Consider the following 22,263-nt stretch of genomic DNA (forward strand, 5'->3'; position numbering starts at 1 on the left):
TTTTGAGAGACAGACACAGAGCATGTGAGTGGGGGAGGGGCAGAGAGAGAGATTGGGAGACACAGAATTCGAAGCAGGCTCCAGGGTCTGAGCTGTCAGCACAGAGCCCAACGCGGGGCTCCAACCCATGAACCACAAGATCATAACCTGAGCCCAAGTCGGGACACTTAACTGACTGAGCACCCAGGCGCCCCGAAAATATTTTCTAGAATAGGCTTGATTCATTCATTTTCCCCTCTTAAAACCTGAGCTTGATGTAGACCTTTTCCATCTGAATTCTCAGGTCTTAATTTTGTGCTTAACTGACAGTTCTTCTTAATTTGGGAGTAGTAATGAATTTTATTTTATTTTATTTTATTTTTTAATGTTTATTTATTTTTGAGACAGAGAGAGACAGAGCATGAACAGGGGAGGGTCAGAGAGAGAGGGAGACACAGAATCTGAAGCAGGCTCCAGGCTCTGAGCTGTCAGCACAGACAGCCCGATGCGGGGCTCGAACTCACGGACCGTGAGATCATGACCTGAGCCGAAGTCGGACGCTTAACCGACTGAGCCACCCAGGCGCTCCAGTAGTAATGAATTTTAGACAAATAGAAAATGTCATTTTGTTTTTGCATGAGGTCATTAGTCCTAATCAACTGTATATTTTCCTACAGCAAACACATATGGGCCAAAATTATTGAACTTTAAGAATTTCCAGGTTAGAAATTAAGCTGTTCATTATTTTAATTGATACTGAATACCTTTTTGAATACAACATCCTTTGTCTGCTTTTGGTACTTAGGTCTGAAGGCCACCATGTGCATTATAACAGCCACTTTATAAGTCACTCAGAGAAAGGCAAATACCATATGATTTTACTCATATGCGGAATTTAAGAAACATACAAGCAAAGGGAAGGGGTTACCAGAGGGGAGGTAGGTGGGGGATAGGTGAAATAGCTGAGGGGGATTAAGGAGTGCACTTGTGATGAGCACTGGGTGATGTATGGAATTGTTGAATCACTATATTGTACACCTGAAACTAATATGACACTATGTTAACAATAGTGGAGTTAATAATAATAATTTTTAAAAACTCTTGATCCTTGGGATCCTTGGGATCAAGACCCTAGGATTTCTGAAACCCTAGGGTCTTAACGTATCAGTAGTTACTAGGTTTAATACAGCCAGACTATAGAAGTAATGGAAAGCAGTTTGTCATTAATTCCTAGAAATTTCCTAGGAAGAGTGTTTCTCAGATTTTAATACTATGATTATCTAGACCTGCACTGTCTGATAAGGTAGCCATTAGTCACATGTGGCTATTTAAACTTAATTTCAAATTATGATTAAAAATGTAGTAGTTCACTCACACTAGCCACATTTTCAGTGCTAATGGCTACCATATTGGACAGCACAGATGTAGAACATTTGCATCATTGCAGAAAGTTGTGTTGGACAGTGCTGATCTAGACACCTGGAGAACTTGACTTGTGTTTCTCTTTCCAGGAAGAGAGACATCATGCAAAATATCGTACAGATTTTGGAATCAGTACAATTGAAATGGGAACTGTTTCAGAGCTGGACAGACTTTTCAAGGCTTCATCTTTCTAATAAACTGGCCATTTTTGGAATTGGTTATAACACCCGTTGGAAAGAGGATATCCGTTACCATTATGCTGAGATCAGCTCCCAGGTGCCCCTGGGTAAGCGACTCCGGGAGTACTTCAACTCCGAGAAGCCCGAGGGACGGATCATTATGACCCGCGTGCAGAAAATGAACTGGAAAAATGTTTACTACAAATTTTTAGAGATCACGATTAGTGAAGCTCGGTGCCTGGAGCTGCACATGGAAATTGACTGGATACCCATTGCCCATTCCAAACCAACCGGTGGGAACGTTGTTCAATATTTATTACCAGGAGGCATTCCCAAAAGTCCAGGCCTTTATGCCATTGGTTATGAAGAATGTATTGAGAGGCCCCCCTCACCCCACATGGAGCGACGTTCCCTAGACCCAGGAAAGGAGGGCCGGGTTGACTTGGAGACCCTGTCAGCACAAGCCTCATTACAGGTGGAAATCGAACCCACCCGAATAATCTATTGCTACCTCGGGATTGCTGAGGTCAGGACTCTCCAGCAATGCTTATTTTTACATTTCCAAGCAAATACCAAAACCTTCAGCAAAGATTGGGTTGGTATTAATGGGTTTTTGTCTCAGAACTGTATTGTGGAACCTGGAGTTTCCCCCAAATCCATCTATATCAAATTTGTCGAAGTAGAGAGGGATTTTCTTTCCGCTGGCTCTTTAGTTGAGTGCCTGGAAAAAGCCATTGGATACCCCTTAAAATTTAACAACTGAATGTCATCCTTCATAAGGATTTGGGCTCTTACCTCCCTCTTCTCTACTCACTTTCCATTACTCAGACTGCCCCTCATCCAGATGCTGCCATCAGACTCTTTATGGGAATTCTTTCCACAATTGGGCCAGTACAACTTCTACGGAATCATATTAGACTTTGGGCAGAAAAAACAGACCTCACCTGAAAATGCTCATTTTGAGCAAGCAAGATATACAGCGAACTTGCATGGTGGGTCAACTGTTTCTTTTTTAAAAACAAAAAACAATTTTTAAATGGATTTTAGAGCCCTAATATAAACAAATGTAGGTACATTCCATATTGGACAAAACTTATACTTTGAGTTTCATATGAAATTGAAAAATTGTATTTTTTTCACAATGTTTCATTTTTACACATCTCTATGTCTCTATATAAGTGTTATTTACAACCCTGAATAAATAAGCAATAGATAATGGCAAGTTAAATCTTGAGTCACCGTAAATAAGACTGTTTTTCAATATCACCCTTAGCTATATTGTATATAATTTAGAGTTTCATTTTTTTCACCAACCAAGTGTTTTGCTATTCCCGATCAGTGTTGCCTGCAAAGACCTTTGTTTCTGTGATGTACCAACTTTATGGTTGTGTTACCATTTAAACTTTTTAACAAAGAAATTATTAAAGTAATTCTTGACCTCTTGGAGTACTAGTTGAGCTTTTTGTAGCAGAGCTGAGAATGTATGGAACAAATGGGGCATTTCATTTCATATTTCCTTTTTTTTTTTTATTTTAAATGACTAGGATATTCCTGCTGACCCTAAGCATGTGGATTTGTAAGAGATTTTCATTCCTCATCTTTACACTCAGTAGTCAGGGGCGACTCTCTCAAAGAGTACAAGTGGAGAACTGTCATCATGCTGTTTACAAAAAAGGAGAGACGATCCAATAGAAACACCCAAAACATTTTTGAAAGTGATCCACAGGGTAGGAGGTTGTAAGAAAGAAGTCCATTAGGAAAGTGGTTATCACATTTCCATCTCTCAGGGATTTCTTTGCATCAACTAGCACTTTACTTAGAGGTTAGTGCTCTTCACTAACGACTAGATTACTAGAAGGGCAGTCAAGGATCACTTTGGTCTTATGGCCAAGACGTGTTAGATTGATGATTTATCTTTAATGAGTCCCCCAACATCTCGCAGGTGCTCTGCTTTACACTGACTGCAAATCCAGGTAAGAGCTCTAACTTTCCCCATTTTTTAATACTATTGAAGATAAAATTGCACATTGATAAAAAATATTCTTTTCCTTCCTGCACCCTGGTCTCAAATCAGTGGTTTTCTCATCCTGATACCTCTTGGCTTGTTGAAGCTTATTTTTCAAATGGCTAGAGGGCTTCTAATCAGTGGGATGACTTTTATGAATGTCATTTTAGTCTGGGTTTAAGGAGTTGGCTGTTTCCTGATAGAAGCTGCTAAACAGGGTTTGCTAGTCGGGGTGCCTGGCTGGCTCAGTTGGTAGAGCATGCAATTCTTGATCTGGGGGTCATGAGTTCAACCCCCACATTGGGCGTAGAGATTACTGAAAATGATTTTTTTTTTAATGGATGCTAGTTCAGTAAGAGTATAAATATTCTTGGAATTTGAGTGTAGCACCTCTTCTCCCTAGGTACAGTCTGTAGGTATGGGCCTTATGAAATTCTCATGAGCTTGCTTTTCTTTGGAACTTGGAATTACAGACCTAAAGGCTGAGGCTGCACTGACCATCTTATAGCAGTAATTTCTTAATATTTCAGCGCTAAGTGCTGCAGGAAAATGCATTTCCAGAGTACCACACGGTATCCCCGAAACTTTGCCACTGACAGACCCCCAAACCAATGTGCTTCATGCATTTTTTCCACTCTATCCCACTTCCTGCTGCTGTTTAGTTACTTAGCTGGGGCAGATCATTTGGGGAACATTTAGTGAGGATGTTTCAGACTGACCTAACATTACTGAGAATGGGGCACTACTAGACCACTGTGAGGAGCACGAAGAAGATGGCCAAGACTGGATCCAGGATCCAGTATGTTTTCACCATTTGGCTTCGGACGGATGAGCCGTAGCAGCAAGAGGACAAAACTGAACACTGGGAAATGGACGCTTGGAAAGAAAGTAGCTGCTGTTAACTGAATATCTAGTTTCTTTGTCCAGAACAATCTAGAAGAGAGGATAGCAGGGAATCAGATAACTATATGAGCTTTGCAAAATAAAACGGGGGGGGGGGGGTGAGGGGGCTTTAATGAAGCCTTATAATGAGTCAAGGGGGACGGAGACCCTATGTTCAGACATAAGAATCAGCATGAGAAGATACTTTGAGATATGAGGTATAATCGGAAGAAATACTAGTGACCTGCACGTCTCTTAAATACGAAACTATGAACTTAGCTCTTGCATGCAACATGTTTGTGGAAGCAGGCTCCAGGTCACTCACGGGTTATCTGCCAACATTCTCATTTTACACAAGGGTAGAGAATAGGGTTCGTCCCAAAAATGCATCTTGGCACTTTCAGAAAGGAATAGAGCTGCTCTGCTAACTGCTGTCACTTTGACTGGCTCAGGGTCAGCAGAAAGAAGTGGTTGGAATAGGCGTTCCAGTGGGAAATGTTTTGGTTGGGGTCAAGGGCGGTGAAAGAGTCCTCACAGGACTGCCCCTGTGTCACATGGAGATTTTCACTGCCTACACATCTTTGGTTGCAGCTTTACTTCTGATGTTGCAAGTTATTTGGGATCTAAATTCCAAAGGAAAAGTTGGCTACAGAGAGTGTGTATATTGAGGCTCTAACATAGCACTTGATAGGTATGAGCACAGCCTGCGAAATTAGTTGCTTTGGCGTTCCTGAGATGCAGCCAAAAGACTTTGTACTTTCTTGGAGGGAGTTACTTATTTGGGGTACATTAACCCTGGTGTGGAAATGAAGGAGGAATGTTTACAGGAGCTGGTTTGCAGTGTAAACTAAAGGAAAATTTGAGTGTGATAGAATAGAAAAACCAAACCAACAGTCCCCTCCCCTAGTACACACACACACACACACACACACACACACACACACAAAACACCTTGACAGTCTAAGCTTGTAGGTCCTCGAATAAAGGTATGAGACTGGCAGTAATCTATTTCTGTTGCCTTTGCTGCCGCTGAGCTGCCAAGTATTAGATTCCAGGGGTTACATGAGCGGTCTGGTGTTTGCATAGGCATTGCTCAAAGCCACTGCATGGCAGGTATTTGAAGAGCAGCCAGCAAAGTCACGCTAGGAAGAGGCATCTGAAAGGGTCTGTGGGGCACTGTGTACAAAAAGATCTTGTGCCGTGCAAGCACAAGGACCACACTCGGTGTTAAAACAGTGCAGAACTGTATGTGGAGTAAATGGAATCGGAGCCCTGACTGCTTTTCTTCCCAGTCCACTGCCACTCGGAGCAGGCAGCGCCAAGGATTCTTTGTTATGCTTTCTGCCCCCGGTGACCTTTGCTCGGCGGTTAAGCTGTGCCCGGATGTTTGAAGCATCCGTATTTTGGCTGTTGGACAGAGAAGCTAGAACAGGTGCGTCCCCTTCTGTAAGGGAGCTGCGGCCGCCAGAGGGCGCAGAGGTGCCTCTGGACAGACCCGGCGGAGGGGCGAGAGTGTGGGGGGCGGAACGGTTAAATTAAATTCGCAGCGAACGCGATCTAGTCCCGGGAATTAAAGGATCAGAGCCGGCACGATGACGGATAAGGGACAGTGAAGATACAAGGATAAAGAAATGGGGGGACTTTGTCCAGTTTACCTTCCCACAGCTGCTCCTTCCTCCCCAGTCAGCGTAAGGCCTATAAACCATTCTGGCTGGAGGTGAGGAGCTGGGAGCCGAGCTCCTGTTTCCTCAGTTTCCTGCTCAGCATTGCTCCAGTCCTTTCCCTGCTAGGGGTGTGGGGCACAAGACTCGGTCACCTTGAGGGCTGGGTTTTAGGGGGTCTCCGAGGACCTGCGGAGAGCGCCTCTCTTCGCCGCCCGCAGGTGCAGATGGTCCCCGCGCGCACCTGCGGGCGCGGCCCTAGGCCTGCCGGGTGGCAGCTGCGGGGGGCCCCTGCGAGGCAGGGTGGAGGCGGGGCGGCCGCATCTCTTCCCCGCCCGGCTCCGAGGAAAGCAGCTGTTGCGAGCGGGAGAACCGCGCCCCTTCCCGCCGCTCCGCCCCACACACTTCGGAAGCGCAGTGGCTCCGGGACAACGCGGCTCCCCTCTTCCTCCAGGAAGGCTGTCCGGCTTAGGCCGAGGACGCGGTCCCCCCAAGCCCGGAGCCAGAGCCCAGGCCGGCTACGGTGTCAGGCGTGCGGGTGGCTCCTGGACGTCGGAGGATCCCCAGACCTCCCTCCCTTCCCCGTCTTCCGTTCCCACCCCAAGCGAGCGGAGGGGGGAGGGCATGGCCCAAGTGTGGCAGTTCAGGACCTTCCCGTTTCCCCTGGCCCCCGGCCGGCTGTGGGGGCTGTGGGGACACGGCCACTTACCCGACCCCACCCTGCGTTCTGCCTGGGCGGAGGCCGCTAGGTCCGGCCGTCGGAGCGCGGGAGCCCTCCCCAACCCCCGCCCGCGGAGGGTCACCCGCACGCCCCGCCCGGGGAGACCGCGACCTCTCCGCCCCCTCCGGACGCCCCGCCCCCCTGTCCCCGTCGGTCCCCACCCCGCCGGCTGGACACGCGCGCACAGACTCCGGCTAGAGCCGCCCTTGGTGTCAGTGGCCGGGCTCCCGCGTCCGCCCCAGCTGCGGAGCCGCCTTAGCACCTGTCGGTCGCTGAGTCCCGGAGCCGGCGCCCCTGACTCCGTCGGGGCCAGGAAGGGGGGCCATGGTTTCCCTGCCCAGGTCCCCAGCGACCAACTTGCTGCGGTTTTTGTTCCTGGGGCTGAGTACCCTCGGTGAGTGCCACCCGGGACCGGAGGGGGGGGGGGGGTAACTTGAGATGGGAAATGGGATGAATACAGCCCCCGAGGGAGGTGGTTTGGGGCACTGGTGAGGAACTGGATGGAAGGGGACTCCCGCCTCTGACTCTCGTCCTCCTCCCCACACACTCCTCGGCCCTCTCCGCACCCAGGGAGGGCATCGCTGGCTGGTATTGACTTCTGTCTCCGTGTCGTCCTCGACAGCTACCACTTTGGGTGCGGTGTGTGTGTAGTAGGGGAGAGGGGCAGGGCATCTAGCTGGGTAGACCTCTACCGGAGATGTGGGAACATTCCTCATGCGTACTCCCCACCTCCACCCAGCAGAGCCGGATGAACTGAGCTACTAGATGAGACACTGGCTAAAGAGCTTAAGGACTTAACTCCAGCCCCCCTCATATCCCCCACCCCCCACACAAGCTGATGTGCAAGAACCCCCAGGAATTCCCTGGATCCCAGGCTTAACAAACGCACTTCGTGTCAATTCCCCGGCCCAGATCCTCTCTCTAGCCCCCTCCTGCTTCCTGCCCTGGGAATAAAGGGAGGTGCCCCAAAAGCATGACCGTGAGGTCACTTGGGACACAGGAAATGGGGGAGGGGTTTGAATGCCTAGAGGAGCAGAATTGTGACCCCCCCCCCACGAGGTCCACCACCCCCATTGGTTCCCAGAGCCAAAGGGACAAAGGAAATAGAGAGGAAGTTCCTCAAAGAGTCAGAGAGGAAGGGTGCCTCCTTGGAGCAAGTGCCTAAGGAGTGTTGAGGGCTTCCATTCCTACATCTGGAGGGAAAAGGACCCATCATGAACTAAGCCCATTCTAAACTCCTTTCACTTACTCCAAGGCTTTCTTGCCATCTCTTTTCAAGGATCCCAAATAGGGTGAAGGGTGAGTTTGTCAAGGTCAACTTTAACCCCTTATTTCTCTCACTTTGGAAGTCACCAGATGCAGAGAGCTATGGAGTGCAATTCAGTCACAGTGATGGGGTCTGAGATGGGAACACCTAATGCTCACCCGTGCCCCCTTTAGCTTTGTGCTGCAAGGTGTGGGGACATGAAGTGGGTCCCCAGACAAAGAGGGCTCTAGAGCAGCCCACCGGCCGCACTGAAGATGGAACATCTTTCTGCCCCTCTAGGCTTCGTGGGCCTACTCCAGGATCTCTTAACTTCTCAGGTCCCTTCTCCCAAGGTCAACCTCAATGCCCCTTTCCCCTTCTGCGTTTCCCCCATCTCCCTGCTGGGCATTTGGGAAGCAAGGGAAGAGAAAAGTCCAAGTTCATTGCTTGGGCCTGGTCTACATCTCTCCTGTAACATCTTCGTTTTCTACCCTAACTTTGAACCCCAGTTTTTACACGACAGCCCAGGCTCAACGTCCCTAGCAGGCCACTGCAGGGGGCTGCTGACCTCTCCGTGGCTGCTCTAGAGTTAAATGGCACTCTGGCCGCCACCGGGTGCTTGGGGCAGGCATCCGCTCCGCTGGGCTAGGCTGCACTGGGCTCTCCCGGAGGCCAGTCTGTTCCGCGCTACTCCGCGGTTCTTCGCTGCTGCCCCTGGGGCGTGAGAAGCCGGCGGGGGGAGTTTCTCAGAGAAAGGGAGACTAAAAATAGTAGCCCCGGGGAGCGGGCCCATTTTTGTGCTCTTTACGCCCTTGCCTGCTCTCTCACTCTGGTCTCAGAGTGGGCCAGAAGGGTCCCTTTCTTGGGGTGCCCCTGTGTCCTGCACTCAGACCCACTACTCCAGTGTCCTCTCCCCAGGGCACCACGGACCTTGTGAGCGAAAGGGGTTTCTGCTGCAGCGGGCACCCAGACCCGAGGGCAGGGAAGCCTCGGGCCCCCTTCAGCCATTGGTTTCTGACAGGGGCATGTGCCCAGACCCCAGTGTGTCCATCACTATCTTTTACCACCCCTAGTCTTCCTTTTGCAAAGTGGTAGGATAAATGCAGGACCTGGGGGAGGACGTCGGGGTCGCCTGTGGCGAAGAAGCTCTTGCCTCTCCCGGGACCCAGGCAGGGTTCCCAAGGGGAAACGTTTGTGGTCTCTCGGGAGTGTGCTCCAGAAAGGCCAGGGAAGATCCGGCACTGCCCGAAGGCCTCCCGGCGTCCCCGGCCTCCCCGCTCGGCGAGCAGCGGGCCAGGTCCCCAGGGGGGTCGGGCTCCTTGAGGCAGAGGTTGTTTTCGCCTCTAGAGCCTCCGGTCTAGCTGCGCCTCCGTCATTGTCTTCTGCCTTATCACCGGGCACAAGTTTCCCGCCCGGCCCGCGGGGACCCGCCAGGAAATGGATAAGGGGGGTGCGGCGAAGGCCAAGGAATAGGGCCGGGGGTTCTGTAAAGACGCACAGCCGGAAAGCCGTGGGGGTGGCGCGCATCCTGGCCGGATCTGCGCCTGGCCCTTAGAGGCCTTTAGGGCCTGCTCCTGGAGGGCGGAAAGCCGGGCCTGCGTGCGGCCTCTGTCCGCGCCTTGGCCGCCTGGTCACCATGTAGAGATGGCGTCTCAGATTCCAATGCAGAGTGCTGAGGCCAAGGACTACGGTGGCCAGCATCCTCAGGCCTGGTCGGGTACAAGCCCGAGGTTATCCGCCCGCCCCCGGAAGGGTTTAGCATTGGGCTGCTCCATTGCCTCTCTGAAGGGCAGATACTGCCCATTGCCTCTGAAGGGCAGAACGTGAATGTTTCTGGACGCCATCGTGCAAGCATAGATTCCATTGTCCTCTCCTTGAAACTGACACCCCAGTCCACCGCCTGAACTCCATACGCAAGCAGACATAAGTTTTGTACTTGATTATCAGGGGACCATCATGCGTGTTCCCGCTCTGCCAAGAGTTCCTGTAACCTCACAGGACCCGTCCGGATCGCCTGGACCCAAAAAGGGCCCCCTTCTGGGTTCTCAACTCTCTGCTTTCCTGGGGAAGTCCCTGGGTCGGGACTGAGCCTGGGGGCCTGGGGAGCACTACCGTCAGTGGGCCAGGTGGAGCGCTAGATCAGAAGGAGCCGCGCGGGTTAATCGGTAACCGGCAGGCCTTCCAACCCCCTCTGCGCATCGCTGGCGACCCTCAGCAGCATCGAGACCCATTCTAGCCCAGGGAAATTGGGGGAGCAAGTGGGCTATGCAGAGTGTAGATGAAAAGTGTTAAACCTACCCTTCCTCTCAGATGTCTTCCCCTCCCCACTGGAAATCTGCCCCCTCTTCCTGGTGCTCTGAAATCTGGATATCAATAAATGCACAGAAATGTGTCCCTAACCCTGTTATGAACCCAGGAGCTGAGGTTGTGGAGAATAAGGTCTGATAAAATCCCAAAGCAGGACACTAGGTCTGCCGTCCCTGGGCAGTGTGGGATCTTGCAAGGTTCGTCCTCTCCTCTGCTGCCTTGGGCAGGGCCCTCAGGCAGAGTGGGAAGCCAGCCCTCCGTGCTCACACCTGTGGCTCTTGTCCCCAGCGTCCCCCTCGCAGGCCCAGCTGGAGCTCCACGTGCCCGCTGGCCTCACCAAGCTGAAGGCGGTGGAAGGAGCAGAAGTAGTGCTCCCGGTGTGGTACACCCTGCAAGGGCAGGTGTCCTCCGGCCAGACGTGGGAGTTGCTCGCTGTGATGTGGTTCTTGGAACAAGAAGGGAAGGATCTGAACCAGGTGAGGGAGCAAAGCATCTCAGCCAGAGGCTGGCTACACCCTGTGACTGAGGGCAGGGAAGAACTGAGAACAGGAGGGGTGGCCAGGGAATGGGGGACAGGGAAGGAGTTTCAGGAAAATACACGGTCCCTCATGGGCTCAGTTTTTGTTCTGAGCTTGGAGGCTGCCCCAAAGAATTTTCTTGTCCCCAGTTTTCCCTAGAAATCCAGCACACGAAACACTGGAAAGTGGAAAGGCATTTTGCTTTGCTTTGCTTTGAGGAGGGGCAGTGAGGATTGGGGTTTGAGGAGGGAGGAAGGGTTAGGGCAAGTATTACATCATTTTAAAAAGCTGAGCATCACCCTATTTTCATCTTCTCTGTGCTTTGGACACTGTCACAGGCCACTTCTCTTCCCACGTGATTATCTGTCCTGCTGCCCCTTCATACACTCCTTTGAGAGGCAAGCGGTAGGCTTCTGCCCCACCCCCCCTCCATCTCCTAACCTCAGACCTATTCTCAGAGGCAGATTTACTCAGAAGCCAATGAAATGTCATTTTCAGAGCCCCCTATTTGCATGAGCTCCTCCCTAGGCTCTGAAAAGTATGTTCTAGAAGTCATTTGATAAATAGGGGGTATGTGTGACAGAAATTGAGATTACAGGGGTAGATGTAAGTTTTGCAGGGCCTGAACTTATACATAGGGAAGGGGGGACATCTTCAAGAAAAAGAAGATTAAAAAAAGATATTTAAAAAATCCTGGATTGGGGCGCCTGGGTGGCTTGGTCGGTTAAGCGTCCGACTTCGGCTCAGGTCATGATCTCACGGTCCATGGGTTCGAGCCCCGCGTCGGGCTCTGTGCTGACAGCTCAGAGCCTGGAGCTTGTTTCAGATTCTGTGTCTCCCTCTCTCTCTGCCCCTCCCCTGTTCATGCTCTGTCTCTCTCTGTCTCAAAAATAAATAAACGTTAAAAAAAAAAAATCCTGGATCTATCCCTGAATTCTAAGTTTCTTTCATAAATACCCCCTGTTTACATTATCCCTCACCCATTATACCACCTTTCTAAACACCCCAAGTGGGAGATAAAGAGACAAGGCACAGGGGATCAAGAAGCATCGTGGTAAAGAGGACCCAGGGCCAGTGAGGGTGGCTAGGGGGGAACAGGGTGAATGGGGACCTGGTACAGGTTCGAGGGGATGGGTGCAGGGGAGGAGCACTTGAAGACTGCCGGTGTGGGGGAGGGGATTGGCTGAGCCCGCGGGCACAGTGCATACATGTGATAACCGGGAGGCGTCGTACCCCACACCAGGTGTTGGCGTACATCAGCAAGACCATGACAAGCAAACCTGGGGTATCCCTGGTCTACTCCATGCCCTCCCACAATGTGTCGCTGCGGCTGCAGGGCCTCCAGGAGAAAGACTCTGGGTCCTACCGCTGCTCTGTGAATGTGCAAGACCATCGAGGCATAAATGGGAGCCACAGCAGCAAAACTTTAGAACTCAGTGTGCTGGGTAAGTGTGAAGCACACACTTTGCAATACCGCCCCAGCCCCCAGGGAGGTCAGGCAGGTCTCTCCCAAAAGGCTGCCTGTAAAGGTTGGAGGAGGGCAGATGGAGTGACAGAAGAGGGAGGCGGGGAGTGTAGGAGGTGGTGGAGGTGGGGGTCTGTTGGTTCCTGGGGATTGAATTTTTAACCTGTCTCCCTGCTCCAGTTCCTCCAGCTCCTCCGTCCTGCCGTCTCCTGGGTGTGGCCCGTGTGGGGACCAACGTGACCCTGAGCTGCCAGTCCCCCAGGAGTAAGCCAGCTGCCCAATACCAGTGGGAGCGGGCACCCCCATCCGCCCAGGTTTTCTTTGCACCAGTTTTAGGTGAGGGAACTTCTGGAGACAAATGAGTGTGTGGCTGGGGCAGGGAAGGATGAGACGTACCAGGGGAGGGGGTGGTTGTGAAAAGGGGAGGCAATGCTGCCAGGTACTGGGGTGGAGGAGGACGTGGGGAGAAGGGTGGAAAAAGATGGCCCACCAGATGCAGGCACTGTGTTCAGGGCTTCTGCATGCTATGTACTTTTGTTACTGAAGAGGGTCTAGAGCAGATGATCTGCATTCGAATTCCAGCCCGGCCATTGACTAGCTGTGTGACTCTGTGCTTCCATTTCCTCATTTATTTATTTTTATTTTCAAAATTTTTACTGTTTGTTTTTGAGGGAGAGAGAGAGAGAGTGTGAGTGGGGGAGGGTCAGAGAGAGAGAAGGAGGGGCAGAGAGAGGGAGGGAGGGGCAGAGGAAGGGGGAGGGGCAGAGAGAGAGGGAGACAGAATCTGAAGCAGGCTGCATCCAGGCTCCCAGCTGTCAGCACAGAGCCCAACACAGGGCTCGAACTCACAAACCATGAGATCATGACCTGAGCCTAAGTCAGACGCTTAACCAACTGAGCCATCCAGACGCCCCTCCATTTCCTCATTTGTAAAATGGGGATATCACAGCCCTGATTTGAACACACCAGCTACAAAACATATTTGGGGACAATTGGAACGTTTTCAATATGGATAATTAGATAGTTATTATTAGGTATTAGATCATTCTTTTAGAGAACAATTAATTTATTGGGTGTGGCAATGGTATTGTAGTTATGTGGTCAGGGTCCTTATTTTTTGGAGATTCATGCTGAAGTGCTTATTTTTAAATGTCTCACAAAAATTCTTTGGGGCGCCTGGGTGGCTCAGTTGGTTAAGTGTCCAACTTGGGCTCAGGTCATGATCTCACAGTGTGTGGGTTCCCAGCTCAGAGCCTAGAGCCTGCTTAGGATTGATTTCTGTCTCCTTCTCTCTCTGCCCCTTCCCCGCTCATGCTCTGTCTCTCTTTCTCTCAAAAATAAATAAACATTAAAAAAATTTAAAAAAATCTCACGAAAAGAGAAATGAAATAAATATAGCAAAATGTTAGCAATTGTTGAATCTAAGTAGCAGGTATATGAGTTTTCAATTTGTCCCTTTTTCTACTTTTCATTTGACCAATTTTATAATGGGTTTATAAATATATAAAAATATATTTATTTTTTAAGCTACTTTTTTTTTTTTTTTTTAATTTTACAGAGGGGGAGGAGGGGCAGAAGGAGAGAGGGAATCTTGAGCAGGCTCCACACTGAGCGGGCTCAATCCCATGACCCTGGGATCAAGACCTGAGCTAAAATCGAGGTCAGACACACACCGACCCAGCCCCCCAGGCTTCCCAAAAGTTGTGTTTTTTGTTTTTTTTTTTAAACAGTGTTTATCTCATAGGTTTGTTGTGAAATTTTCACAAGTTTGTACACATAAGGGACTTAGTCTCTGGCATAGAGTAAGCAACCAATAAACTTTAACTGTTATAATAATTATTTCATATAATGCTTTTAATGCCATCATGGAGGTCATATTACCCCATTTTATAGATGAAGAAATTGGGCCCCAGGAAGAGGAAGTAACTTGTTTAAAGTCACATGGCCTATTTGGGAGCTCAGGTTTTCTGATTCCTAGCCTAATATTTTCTTTTTCACCACACCGCCAATCTGGAACAGAAGTAAAACTGATATTTGGGTTTCTCTGGGCATCAATTCCTCCTTAAATCTTTTTAGATTTCAGTTGGGGACACTGGGCAGAAGAAATGGAGAGGGGCATGGAGCTAGCAGCTTTGTACGTGGGGGGAGAACTCAGCATGGCGGTCACAACTTTTCCCACCATGAGTCTCCCAGAGAATCAAAGAGGGCATCCTGGAAGGGGCAGAATTTTTCAGTGGGAAAGAAGGTCCCTGGACTGATGGTCAAATTGTGTCCACAGATGCCATCCGGGGGTCTTTAAGCCTCACAAACCTTTCCAGTTCCATGTCCGGAGTCTATATCTGCAAGGCCCACAATGAGGTGGGCAGTGCCCAGTGCAATGTGACCTTGGAAGTGAGCACAGGTCAGTGAGGGGTAAGTGTGGTTAAGGAGAAGATTGGTCACTGGTGGGGGTGGGGCTGCAAGAGGAGAGGAGGCCTGTCTGCTTGTCCTGGTCAAATGTTTGTACAAATGTTTGGTCACTGGCTGGTTGACCATTTCCTGCTGACCCCTCTTCTTAACATGGAAAAAGAGAAAAACTGTTAATGGTGGCAGTGGGGTAGTGGGATTGGAGGGAGTGGAGAACGGCTGGGGATCTCCCTCTGACACCAAGGTCTCCCCAGGGCCAGGGCCTGCTGTTGTTGCTGGAGCTGTTGTAGGCACTCTGGTTGGACTAGGACTGCTCGCTGGGCTGGTCCTCTTGTACCATCGCCGGAGCAAGGCCCTAGAGGAGCCGGCCAATGACATTAAGTAAGTGTCCCCAGTCTCTGTCCCAATGGGGTTCTCCTAGCTTCCCTCAGCTGGGAGTTCAGGCAGCTGTCATCTAAAGGAAAGGTGGGCAGTGACTGAAACATCATTCCATTGGGGGATTTTAAGGGAGAGGAGAGTGAACTGGTGTGTGAGGGGGGAGTAAGACGAAGCAGGTAGAAATCCCCCTTCTTCCCCCATCCAGCTTCTGACATCTTATTGCTTCTTTGATGACTAGGGAGGACGCCATTGCTCCCCCGACCCTGCCCTGGCCCAAGGGCTCAGACACAATCTCCAAGAACGGGACCCTTTCATCTGTCACCTCAGCACGAGCCCTCCGGCAACCCCAAGGTCCTCCCAGGCCTGGTGCACTGACCCCCACACCCAGCCTTTCCAGTCAGGTGCGGCCCTCACCCAGGCTGCTCAGGACAGATGGGGCCCACCCTCAGCCAACATCCCCCAGCCCTGGTGGGGTGTCTTCCTCCACTCTGAGCCGCATGGGTGCTGTCCCCGTAATGGTGCCCGCCCAGAGTCAGGCTGGGTCTCTGGTGTGATGGTCCAGCCACTTGTTAGCTAAGCTATCTGGTTTATCCCCTTCTTCTAGCGGTCACCCCTAGTACAGAGGCCTGAGTCTTGGGAGACCATCTTCTAGATCTCCAGTCCTCTGCCCCCACCTTTCTTTCCTATGGGAAAACTGAGTCTCAGTTAAGACTCAAATTTTCAGGAGGTAGAAGGGGAAGTGGACCTCAGATTATGAAGAGCGTCCGCCCCCTTGCCCAGTTCTCTCAGTGGCTCTAGTGAATGCTGCTGAGGTTGGCTACCTGCCCACTGGGGCCCTGGTGGGGACTGCCAGTCAGGGAGTCCTCCAGGCCCCCTTGATCTGTACTCCACCCCATCTAACATCACCCTTCACTCCTGAGCCAGCTCCCTGCATTCAGATAACCTGTCCTGCTGGCTTGGCTGGGTTTTGCTGGGGCAGGGGATAGAGAAGGTATTTTTTAAACTAACTTGAAATGTCTGTTTTTGTTTTTATTTTGCAAATTTTAATAAAGATGCACTGTGTTTGTATGGAAAGTGAGACTCAAATTGCCTTTTCAAACCCAAGAGCGCTTCTCCACACAGCTTCCCAGAATCTTTAAAAGGGTCATTTGCTATCAGGTGGCTGGGGGAAGGCCCCAGAAGCCTGAGGCTGGGAAGATCCTAATCCACTCTGGGGGGTAAGGGGATGAAATTTGGTGCCCTGTCTGCTAGGGCTTGAGTTCCCAAGGCTTGGGGTGTGGTGCTCTTAATCTCCAGCTTCTTCTTAAGAGGTGGGAAGAGTCACCTGACTTATGCCTCTTTGTCCCAGACCACTGAGTCCTTAACAAACACATCTCCTTGCCCAGCCAACAGTGACCCCCTGGTAGTGGGGGAAAGCTGGACATGGTACAGGCAGGTGCCCCAATTCTGCCACACCCTTTCCTATCAAGAGTGGGGTCTCTCCTCCAAGACTTCTTTGCCCCTGAAATGGAGTGGCTCTGGGAGTGGGGACGTGGCTCTAGTTTCCACGGAGACTTCTACCTCACAGCAAGTGGTGATACAGGTGCCAAAGAAGGGATCTCAGAGAAAAGAAGAAGGGCTTGGAAGGAATAGGCATCTCTGAAGGGATCAGAAAGGGTCTTCTGTTCTACCCAGGTCTCATGCTTGGGGTGAGGCCCCAAAGTGGTGATGTCGTTTGTTATCAGAATGCCCCCCTCTTCTTCCAGGGTGACCATTTGCCTACAGAGAGCTCCAGTTCCGACCCCTTCCCCTTGGGTGCCCACCCAAGCCCAGCCCTTGTCCCAGAGCCTGACAGCTTCATTAGCTGGGGGGAAAGAGGACAGAAAAAAGGAGCATGGCTAGAATGATTCCAGTATTGGGCCTAGAGGAGGGAGGAGCATTTCTTTACCTGAGGGCACAGGCCTCTCCCCTTGTTTGCTCTGAGATAGCCAGTCTCGCTCCTGCCCAGCTCGAGGAGGCTGCCCTGTGGGTGCTGCCTTCCCTCCCCACCAGACCCAGACGCCCACACCAACCCATAGACGGCTGTAAGGCAGGACTCGGCCATGGCCCGGCTTTCTGGGCTGTTGCTCTGTGGGGCCCTGCTGGGCTTCGCTTGCCTGGGTGAGGAGGCGGCTCGGAGGGACCGCGGTCAGAGCTGGGGTGGGGGGTGGGGGGCGAGGCCTGACCTCCAGGCTCCTGGGGCCTGCTCAGTTCTGCGGGTCGGGCTGGGAGGTGGGAGGAGGGGGCTCGGGACGGCGGGGGCGAGGCCGGGAGAGGACGTCGGAGGCCTGTGGCGAGGGCCACAGGCGCGCAAGCGCAGGCGGGCAGGCAAGTTGGGTCTCCCCGGGAGGGTCTAACCACCACCCGACCATTGTTTTCCTTTCTCTGGCAAACACACCGCGTACCTGACCCAGTCTCAGTCCTTTTACCCACAAAAAAACCGGCTGGGGTGTGTGCTCCTCCCTCCCGGAAACCTCAGGTTTCGAGAAGGGATGGGTTGCGGGGAGGTAGGTGAGCTCCGCAAGAGGGAGGGAGCCCCCAGCCTCGGCCTCGGGAGCCGAAGGTGGGGCCGGACCCTCAGACCGCCGGGATTTGGCGCCGGGCCTCCGCCCCACTCCAACCCCGGGCCTGGCGCCGTCGAGCGCTCCTCCCGCCGGCCTCCCTCTGCGTCCCCCAGACCCCGGGGTAGCCGTGGAGGTGAAGGTGCCCGCCGAGCCCCTGAGCACCCCCGTGGGCAAGACCGCCGAGCTGACCTGCAGCTACAGCACGTCGGTGGGAGACAGCTTCGCCCTGGAGTGGAGCTTTGTGCCGCCGGGGAAGCCCCTCTCTGCGTCCCATCCCGTGAGTTGAGAGCAATTGCGCTCGAGCGGGGCGGCCCTCCTGCCTCTTGGTGGGGTTGGCTGGGAGGGGCTGGTACAGAGGGCCCACCCAGGATGAGGGAGCGGGGTCAGAGAGGGTGCGTTTGGGGATCAGTGTGCTCCGAGGAAAACATGAGTGGACTCTTTCTAGATCTTCTTAGGACCACAGCCTGCACGACCCTGTATCCCGTATATGGCTCTGTGTATCCGGCCTCCTCTCTCCTAGCTCCGACGTGCAACTCCCCTATTCTAGCGCAGTCCCAGTTTCCGTTAATAAACCCATTGAGGCTAAGCTCTGGAGACTGTTAGTAGGATCAAACGATGCCCCTTCCAGGAATATTTGCATTAATTCCCCAACCCTCTCTCCCCATCAAGAGCCATGCTTAGCTGAAAGCAATAAATCTAGCTCAAGTAGCACCTAGGAAGGGATGCTATTTGGGGACAGATAGACCTTGCTGGTTCTGACTCCAGAGCATCAGTTTCCCTGTCTGATATAAAGGAAGGGCCTCTTTTTTTTTTTTTTTTTTTTTTTTTTTTTAAGTTTATTTATTTATTTTGAGAGGTGGGGAGGGAGAGGGAGAGAAAGAATCCCAAGCAGGTTTCAGGCTGTCAGCACAGAGCCGGATGCAGGACTCAATCCCACCAACCTCAAGATCATGACTTGAACCGAGATGGAGAGTCAGAAGCTCAACTGACTGAGCCACCCAGGTGCCCCTAAAGGAGGGGCCTCTTTGTTTTGGAGAAAGGACTGTAGAGTTGACACCAGGCAGAAAAAGGCACCCATGTGTGTCTTTTGCTTCTCCCCAGATCCTGTACTTCACCAATGGCCATCTGTATCCAACTGGTTCTCAGGCAAAGAGGGCCAGCCTGCTTCAGAACCCCCCCACAGGAGGGGTAGCCACCCTGAAACTGACTGACGTCCACCCCTCGGATACTGGAACCTACCTCTGCCAAGTTAATAACCCACCAGATTTCTACACAAATGGGATGGGGCTAATCAACCTTACTGTGCTGGGTAAGGCCGGCTGGGGACCTACCAGACACCCATGTACCACGAAAGATTGCAGTGGCCCTGCTAAATCTGCTAAATCTCTCTACCGCCCCCCTTCCCCACCCCATATCTCGATTTCCAGCCCAAGCATATAACTGCACTGGGGACCCCAAGGGAAAATGCCTCCTTCCCAAAGTCTTCTAATCTAGATGATCCTACTCCTGCCCCACCCTCCTTGAAGAACGACTCCTCCCTCGGCCCCTAGAAAAAAAAGATTCATGAGAGAGAAAGCCCTTCCCATACATAGGGATCTGAGTCATGGCCCCAACAACTCTATCTTTGAGAGAATGTCTCATTTGTAGCCCAGATTCTTTCTCTCCTTAGGTGAGTGGCAGAGAAGGAGAGTGGCCACTAAAGGAACAAGGGCCCCTCTCACAAAGCAGCAACTTTGTGCTCAGAGTTTCCATCTTACTCCAACCTAGAGCCTGCTCATGGATGAGCAAACAGAAACTATTAAAGAGGCTGGGGATATCTAGATGGAAAAGCGAAGGTTTAGGAGGTGTATAACAACAGCATTCAAATATCTGAAGGGTTGTCTTGTGGAGGAGAGATTTTTCATTTCTCTTTGTGGGCCTGGAGGGCAGAAATTAGGACCAAATGGGTGGATGGTATATTAACACAGATTTTGGCTCAGTATGAGGAAGAATTTGCTAACAATCAGAACTTCCAATAGTGGGAATCATTTCCTGGGGATGCAGTGGAATGTGAACAGAAGTGTACTACTATTTGGTAGGAGCATTGGAGCAGGAATTCTAGCATTTAATGGGAGTGAGGCTAAAAGATTGCTAAGGTACTTTCTGTGATTTTTGCAGTGCCTCCCAGTAGTCCCTTGTGCAGTAAGAGTGGTCAGACCTCTGTGGGGGGCTCTGCTGCACTGAAATGCAGTTCTTCCCAGGGAGCCCCCAGGCCAGTGTACAACTGGGTACGCCTTGGATCTTCCCCTACACCTTCTCTTGGCAGCATGGTGCAAGGTAAGGGCCCAGAACATCTGGGAAGAGAGGACTCAAGACTGGGGCAAATCTGTCTCTAGACTCCATATACCCACACTATCAATTCCATGCCTGTGGGTAGGAGACAAATTGCTATACCTTTCCCTGCATCTTTCTTGGTGTCCTGTATTGCTCCCTCCTGTCTATCTTCCTGCAACCTGTGGCTCTACGGTCCTGGGAGCATTTTTTAACTTAAACGTATTCCTGATATCTTAGAAGAGAGTGGAAGGCAGGGGGCATAAGATTCCCACTTTTGGGGATTTCTTAAGGGTCATGAATCATTGCCAAACTTCCTAGAGAGGAAACTGAGGCAGAGTAGCATGGACTGGCTTGAATCACAGTCAGTTTCTTTGGAGGAAACATATAATTGGGTAAGAGCCTTGGCTTCTCAGCCTCCTCATGCTTGCTCTAGCCCCAGCCCCAGCCAACTCCTTTATGGATCCAGAGAACCTTCCAGATCATCTGGTGTATGCTCTGCCTTCTAAAGGGAAAGTAAAAAGCTTAGGAAGACATTTGGGTGAGCTGAGTCACCCCAGAGGCTATAGCTTCTAACAATCAAGACTTCCCCCCCACTCCAACCAGAAACCTGACATCAGCTAGTAAGCATCCCTCCCCAATTCCTTGCCTTCTCCCCATCCTCTGAAAAGGCAGCTGTGTAGAGTGGAAAGAACACAGAAGTGGCAGTGGCTTTGGCACTTTCTGGGTCACCTTAGACAGTTACTTTCCTTCTCTGACCCGGCTTCCCCACTTTTAATAAATGAGGTTAGCCCCTTCTTGACAGGATTGTTGTAAGGAGGTAGTGAAATTTGCTTTCATCTTAGTAGGTGCTCACTGTGATTCAAATGAATGATGGAAGGCTTCCTCCTTACCCTCTAGATGAGGTGTCTGGCCAACTCATTCTCACCAATCTGTCCCTGACCTATTCGGGCACCTACCGCTGTGTGGCCACCAACCAGATGGGCAGTGCATCCTGTGAGCTGACCCTCTCTGTGACTGGTAGGGGACACTGGGCAGAGGCCCAGCTGGCAGGCCTGGGTTGGAGAGGTTGCATGGAACTATCTGGGGAGGGGCCAAGGAAGGTCTGCTGCTCTGAGCTTCCTGTGTCTCCTTAGACCCATCCAAAGGCCGAGTGGCTGGGGCTCTGATTGGGGTGCTCCTGGGCGTGCTGTTGTTGTCAGTTGCTGCATTCTGCCTGATAAGGTTCCAGAAAGACAGGAGGAAGAGGCCCAAGGAGACATATGGGGGCAGTGACATTCGGTGAGCTGGAGGGCTGGGGGAGGGTACAGAAAGGGAGAAAAGGGCTTAGGTTATGAGTGGGTGACTCCAGCCCTCAAACTCTGACATCTTTAGGGGTGTTTGGGGGGTAAGGAGTGCTGTTCAGCTCTGGGATTTGGTGTGTGGGGGGGCAGTACAGCAAATGCATCTGTGTGTGAGCAGTGTGCAGGGTGGGGGACTTGGTTCATGGCTTCCCTCAACCTCCTCATACTTCATAGAATTTTCAGTTTTTGAGGCCTTTTCATACATATCTACAGGATGTGGATGGCAGGAGTTGGATTTGCCCTGAGCCCTCAGCTGAGTTCAGTTTTTCTGTGTGGGGGTAGTAAGGAAAGGAGAGGCAAAAGCTGCCTGTGTCAACCACTTTAGCTTGTCAACCTTTGGGTCCTGAATAGTGATCAGAGCGCTAGTTCTCAGAGTGTGGTCCTCAGATTACCTGGACAGAACATACCAGGAGCTTGTTAAACATTCAGATTCAGGCTGCTTCCTATCCCTCCTGAAGCAGAATCTGTGGGGGCGAGGGTGATGGACCTGGAATCTTCATTTCAGCCAAAATTCCACAGATGATTCTCATGCACAGTAAAAATGTGAAGTCCTCAGGTTAAAGGATGGGATGGGGGGCGGAGACCTCTGAGGGATGCCGCCAGCCTTCACTAAAAATTTGCTTATATCTACCAGGGAGGATGCCATTGCTCCTGGGATTTCTGAGCAAACTTCTGTGAGACCAGATTCTAGCAAAGGGCTCCTGCAGAGACCCCCCTCTTCCAGCAGTGTGACGACCACCAAGTCCAAGCTCCCTATGGTTGTCTGATTTCTCCCCCTGTCCTTGAAGGGGAATATCAAGAATTAAAGTCTTTGGGTATCATATGGTCTCCCTCTTCTTTCTGCCGGCATAGCAAATTC

General features: G+C 51.3%; 3 protein-coding genes across 6 annotated transcripts in view; all 3 read left to right on the top strand.

Moving 5' to 3' along the window:
• The window catches only part of MSANTD2 (Myb/SANT DNA binding domain containing 2), a 31,350-nt gene extending 28,324 nt beyond the window's left edge, over nucleotides 1-3,026 (top strand). For all 3 annotated transcript variants that reach the window (XM_078432900.2, XM_078432902.2, XM_060605101.3), the window contains exon 4: nucleotides 1,491-3,026. In XM_078432900.2, coding sequence (XP_078289026.2) covers nucleotides 1,491-2,343 — 853 coding nt within the window. In that variant the 3' untranslated portion in view covers nucleotides 2,344-3,026. The remainder of the gene's footprint in view (nucleotides 1-1,490) is intronic.
• Nucleotides 3,027-7,038: 4,012 nt separating this feature from the next.
• ESAM (endothelial cell adhesion molecule) lies at nucleotides 7,039-16,243 on the top strand. Its single transcript, XM_078432906.2, has 7 exons — nucleotides 7,039-7,243; nucleotides 10,691-10,878; nucleotides 12,164-12,365; nucleotides 12,566-12,721; nucleotides 14,664-14,786; nucleotides 15,046-15,172; nucleotides 15,408-16,243. The coding sequence occupies exons 1-7, from the start codon at nucleotides 7,174-7,176 to the stop codon at nucleotides 15,721-15,723; spliced, it is 1,182 nt and encodes a 393-aa protein (XP_078289032.1). The 5' UTR covers nucleotides 7,039-7,173; the 3' UTR covers nucleotides 15,724-16,243.
• A 118-nt stretch (nucleotides 16,244-16,361) lies between these two features.
• On the top strand, nucleotides 16,362-22,225 carry VSIG2 (V-set and immunoglobulin domain containing 2). Of its 2 annotated transcripts, XM_060605095.3 has the most exons (7): nucleotides 16,362-17,308; nucleotides 17,865-18,028; nucleotides 18,853-19,060; nucleotides 19,909-20,067; nucleotides 20,962-21,081; nucleotides 21,198-21,342; nucleotides 22,039-22,225. In XM_060605095.3, the coding sequence occupies exons 1-7, from the start codon at nucleotides 17,251-17,253 to the stop codon at nucleotides 22,169-22,171; spliced, it is 987 nt and encodes a 328-aa protein (XP_060461078.3). In that variant the 5' UTR covers nucleotides 16,362-17,250; the 3' UTR covers nucleotides 22,172-22,225. The 2 variants fall into 2 exon arrangements, with proteins under 2 accessions (XP_060461078.3, XP_060461080.3); XM_060605097.3 differs by lacking the exon at nucleotides 19,909-20,067.
• The last annotated feature ends 38 nt before the right edge of the window (nucleotides 22,226-22,263 follow it).

The sequence above is a fragment of the Panthera onca genome, chromosome D1 (genome assembly GCF_046562875.1).
Source record: "Panthera onca isolate mPanOnc1 chromosome D1, mPanOnc1 haplotype 2, whole genome shotgun sequence".
Taxonomy (NCBI): Eukaryota; Metazoa; Chordata; class Mammalia; order Carnivora; family Felidae; genus Panthera; species Panthera onca.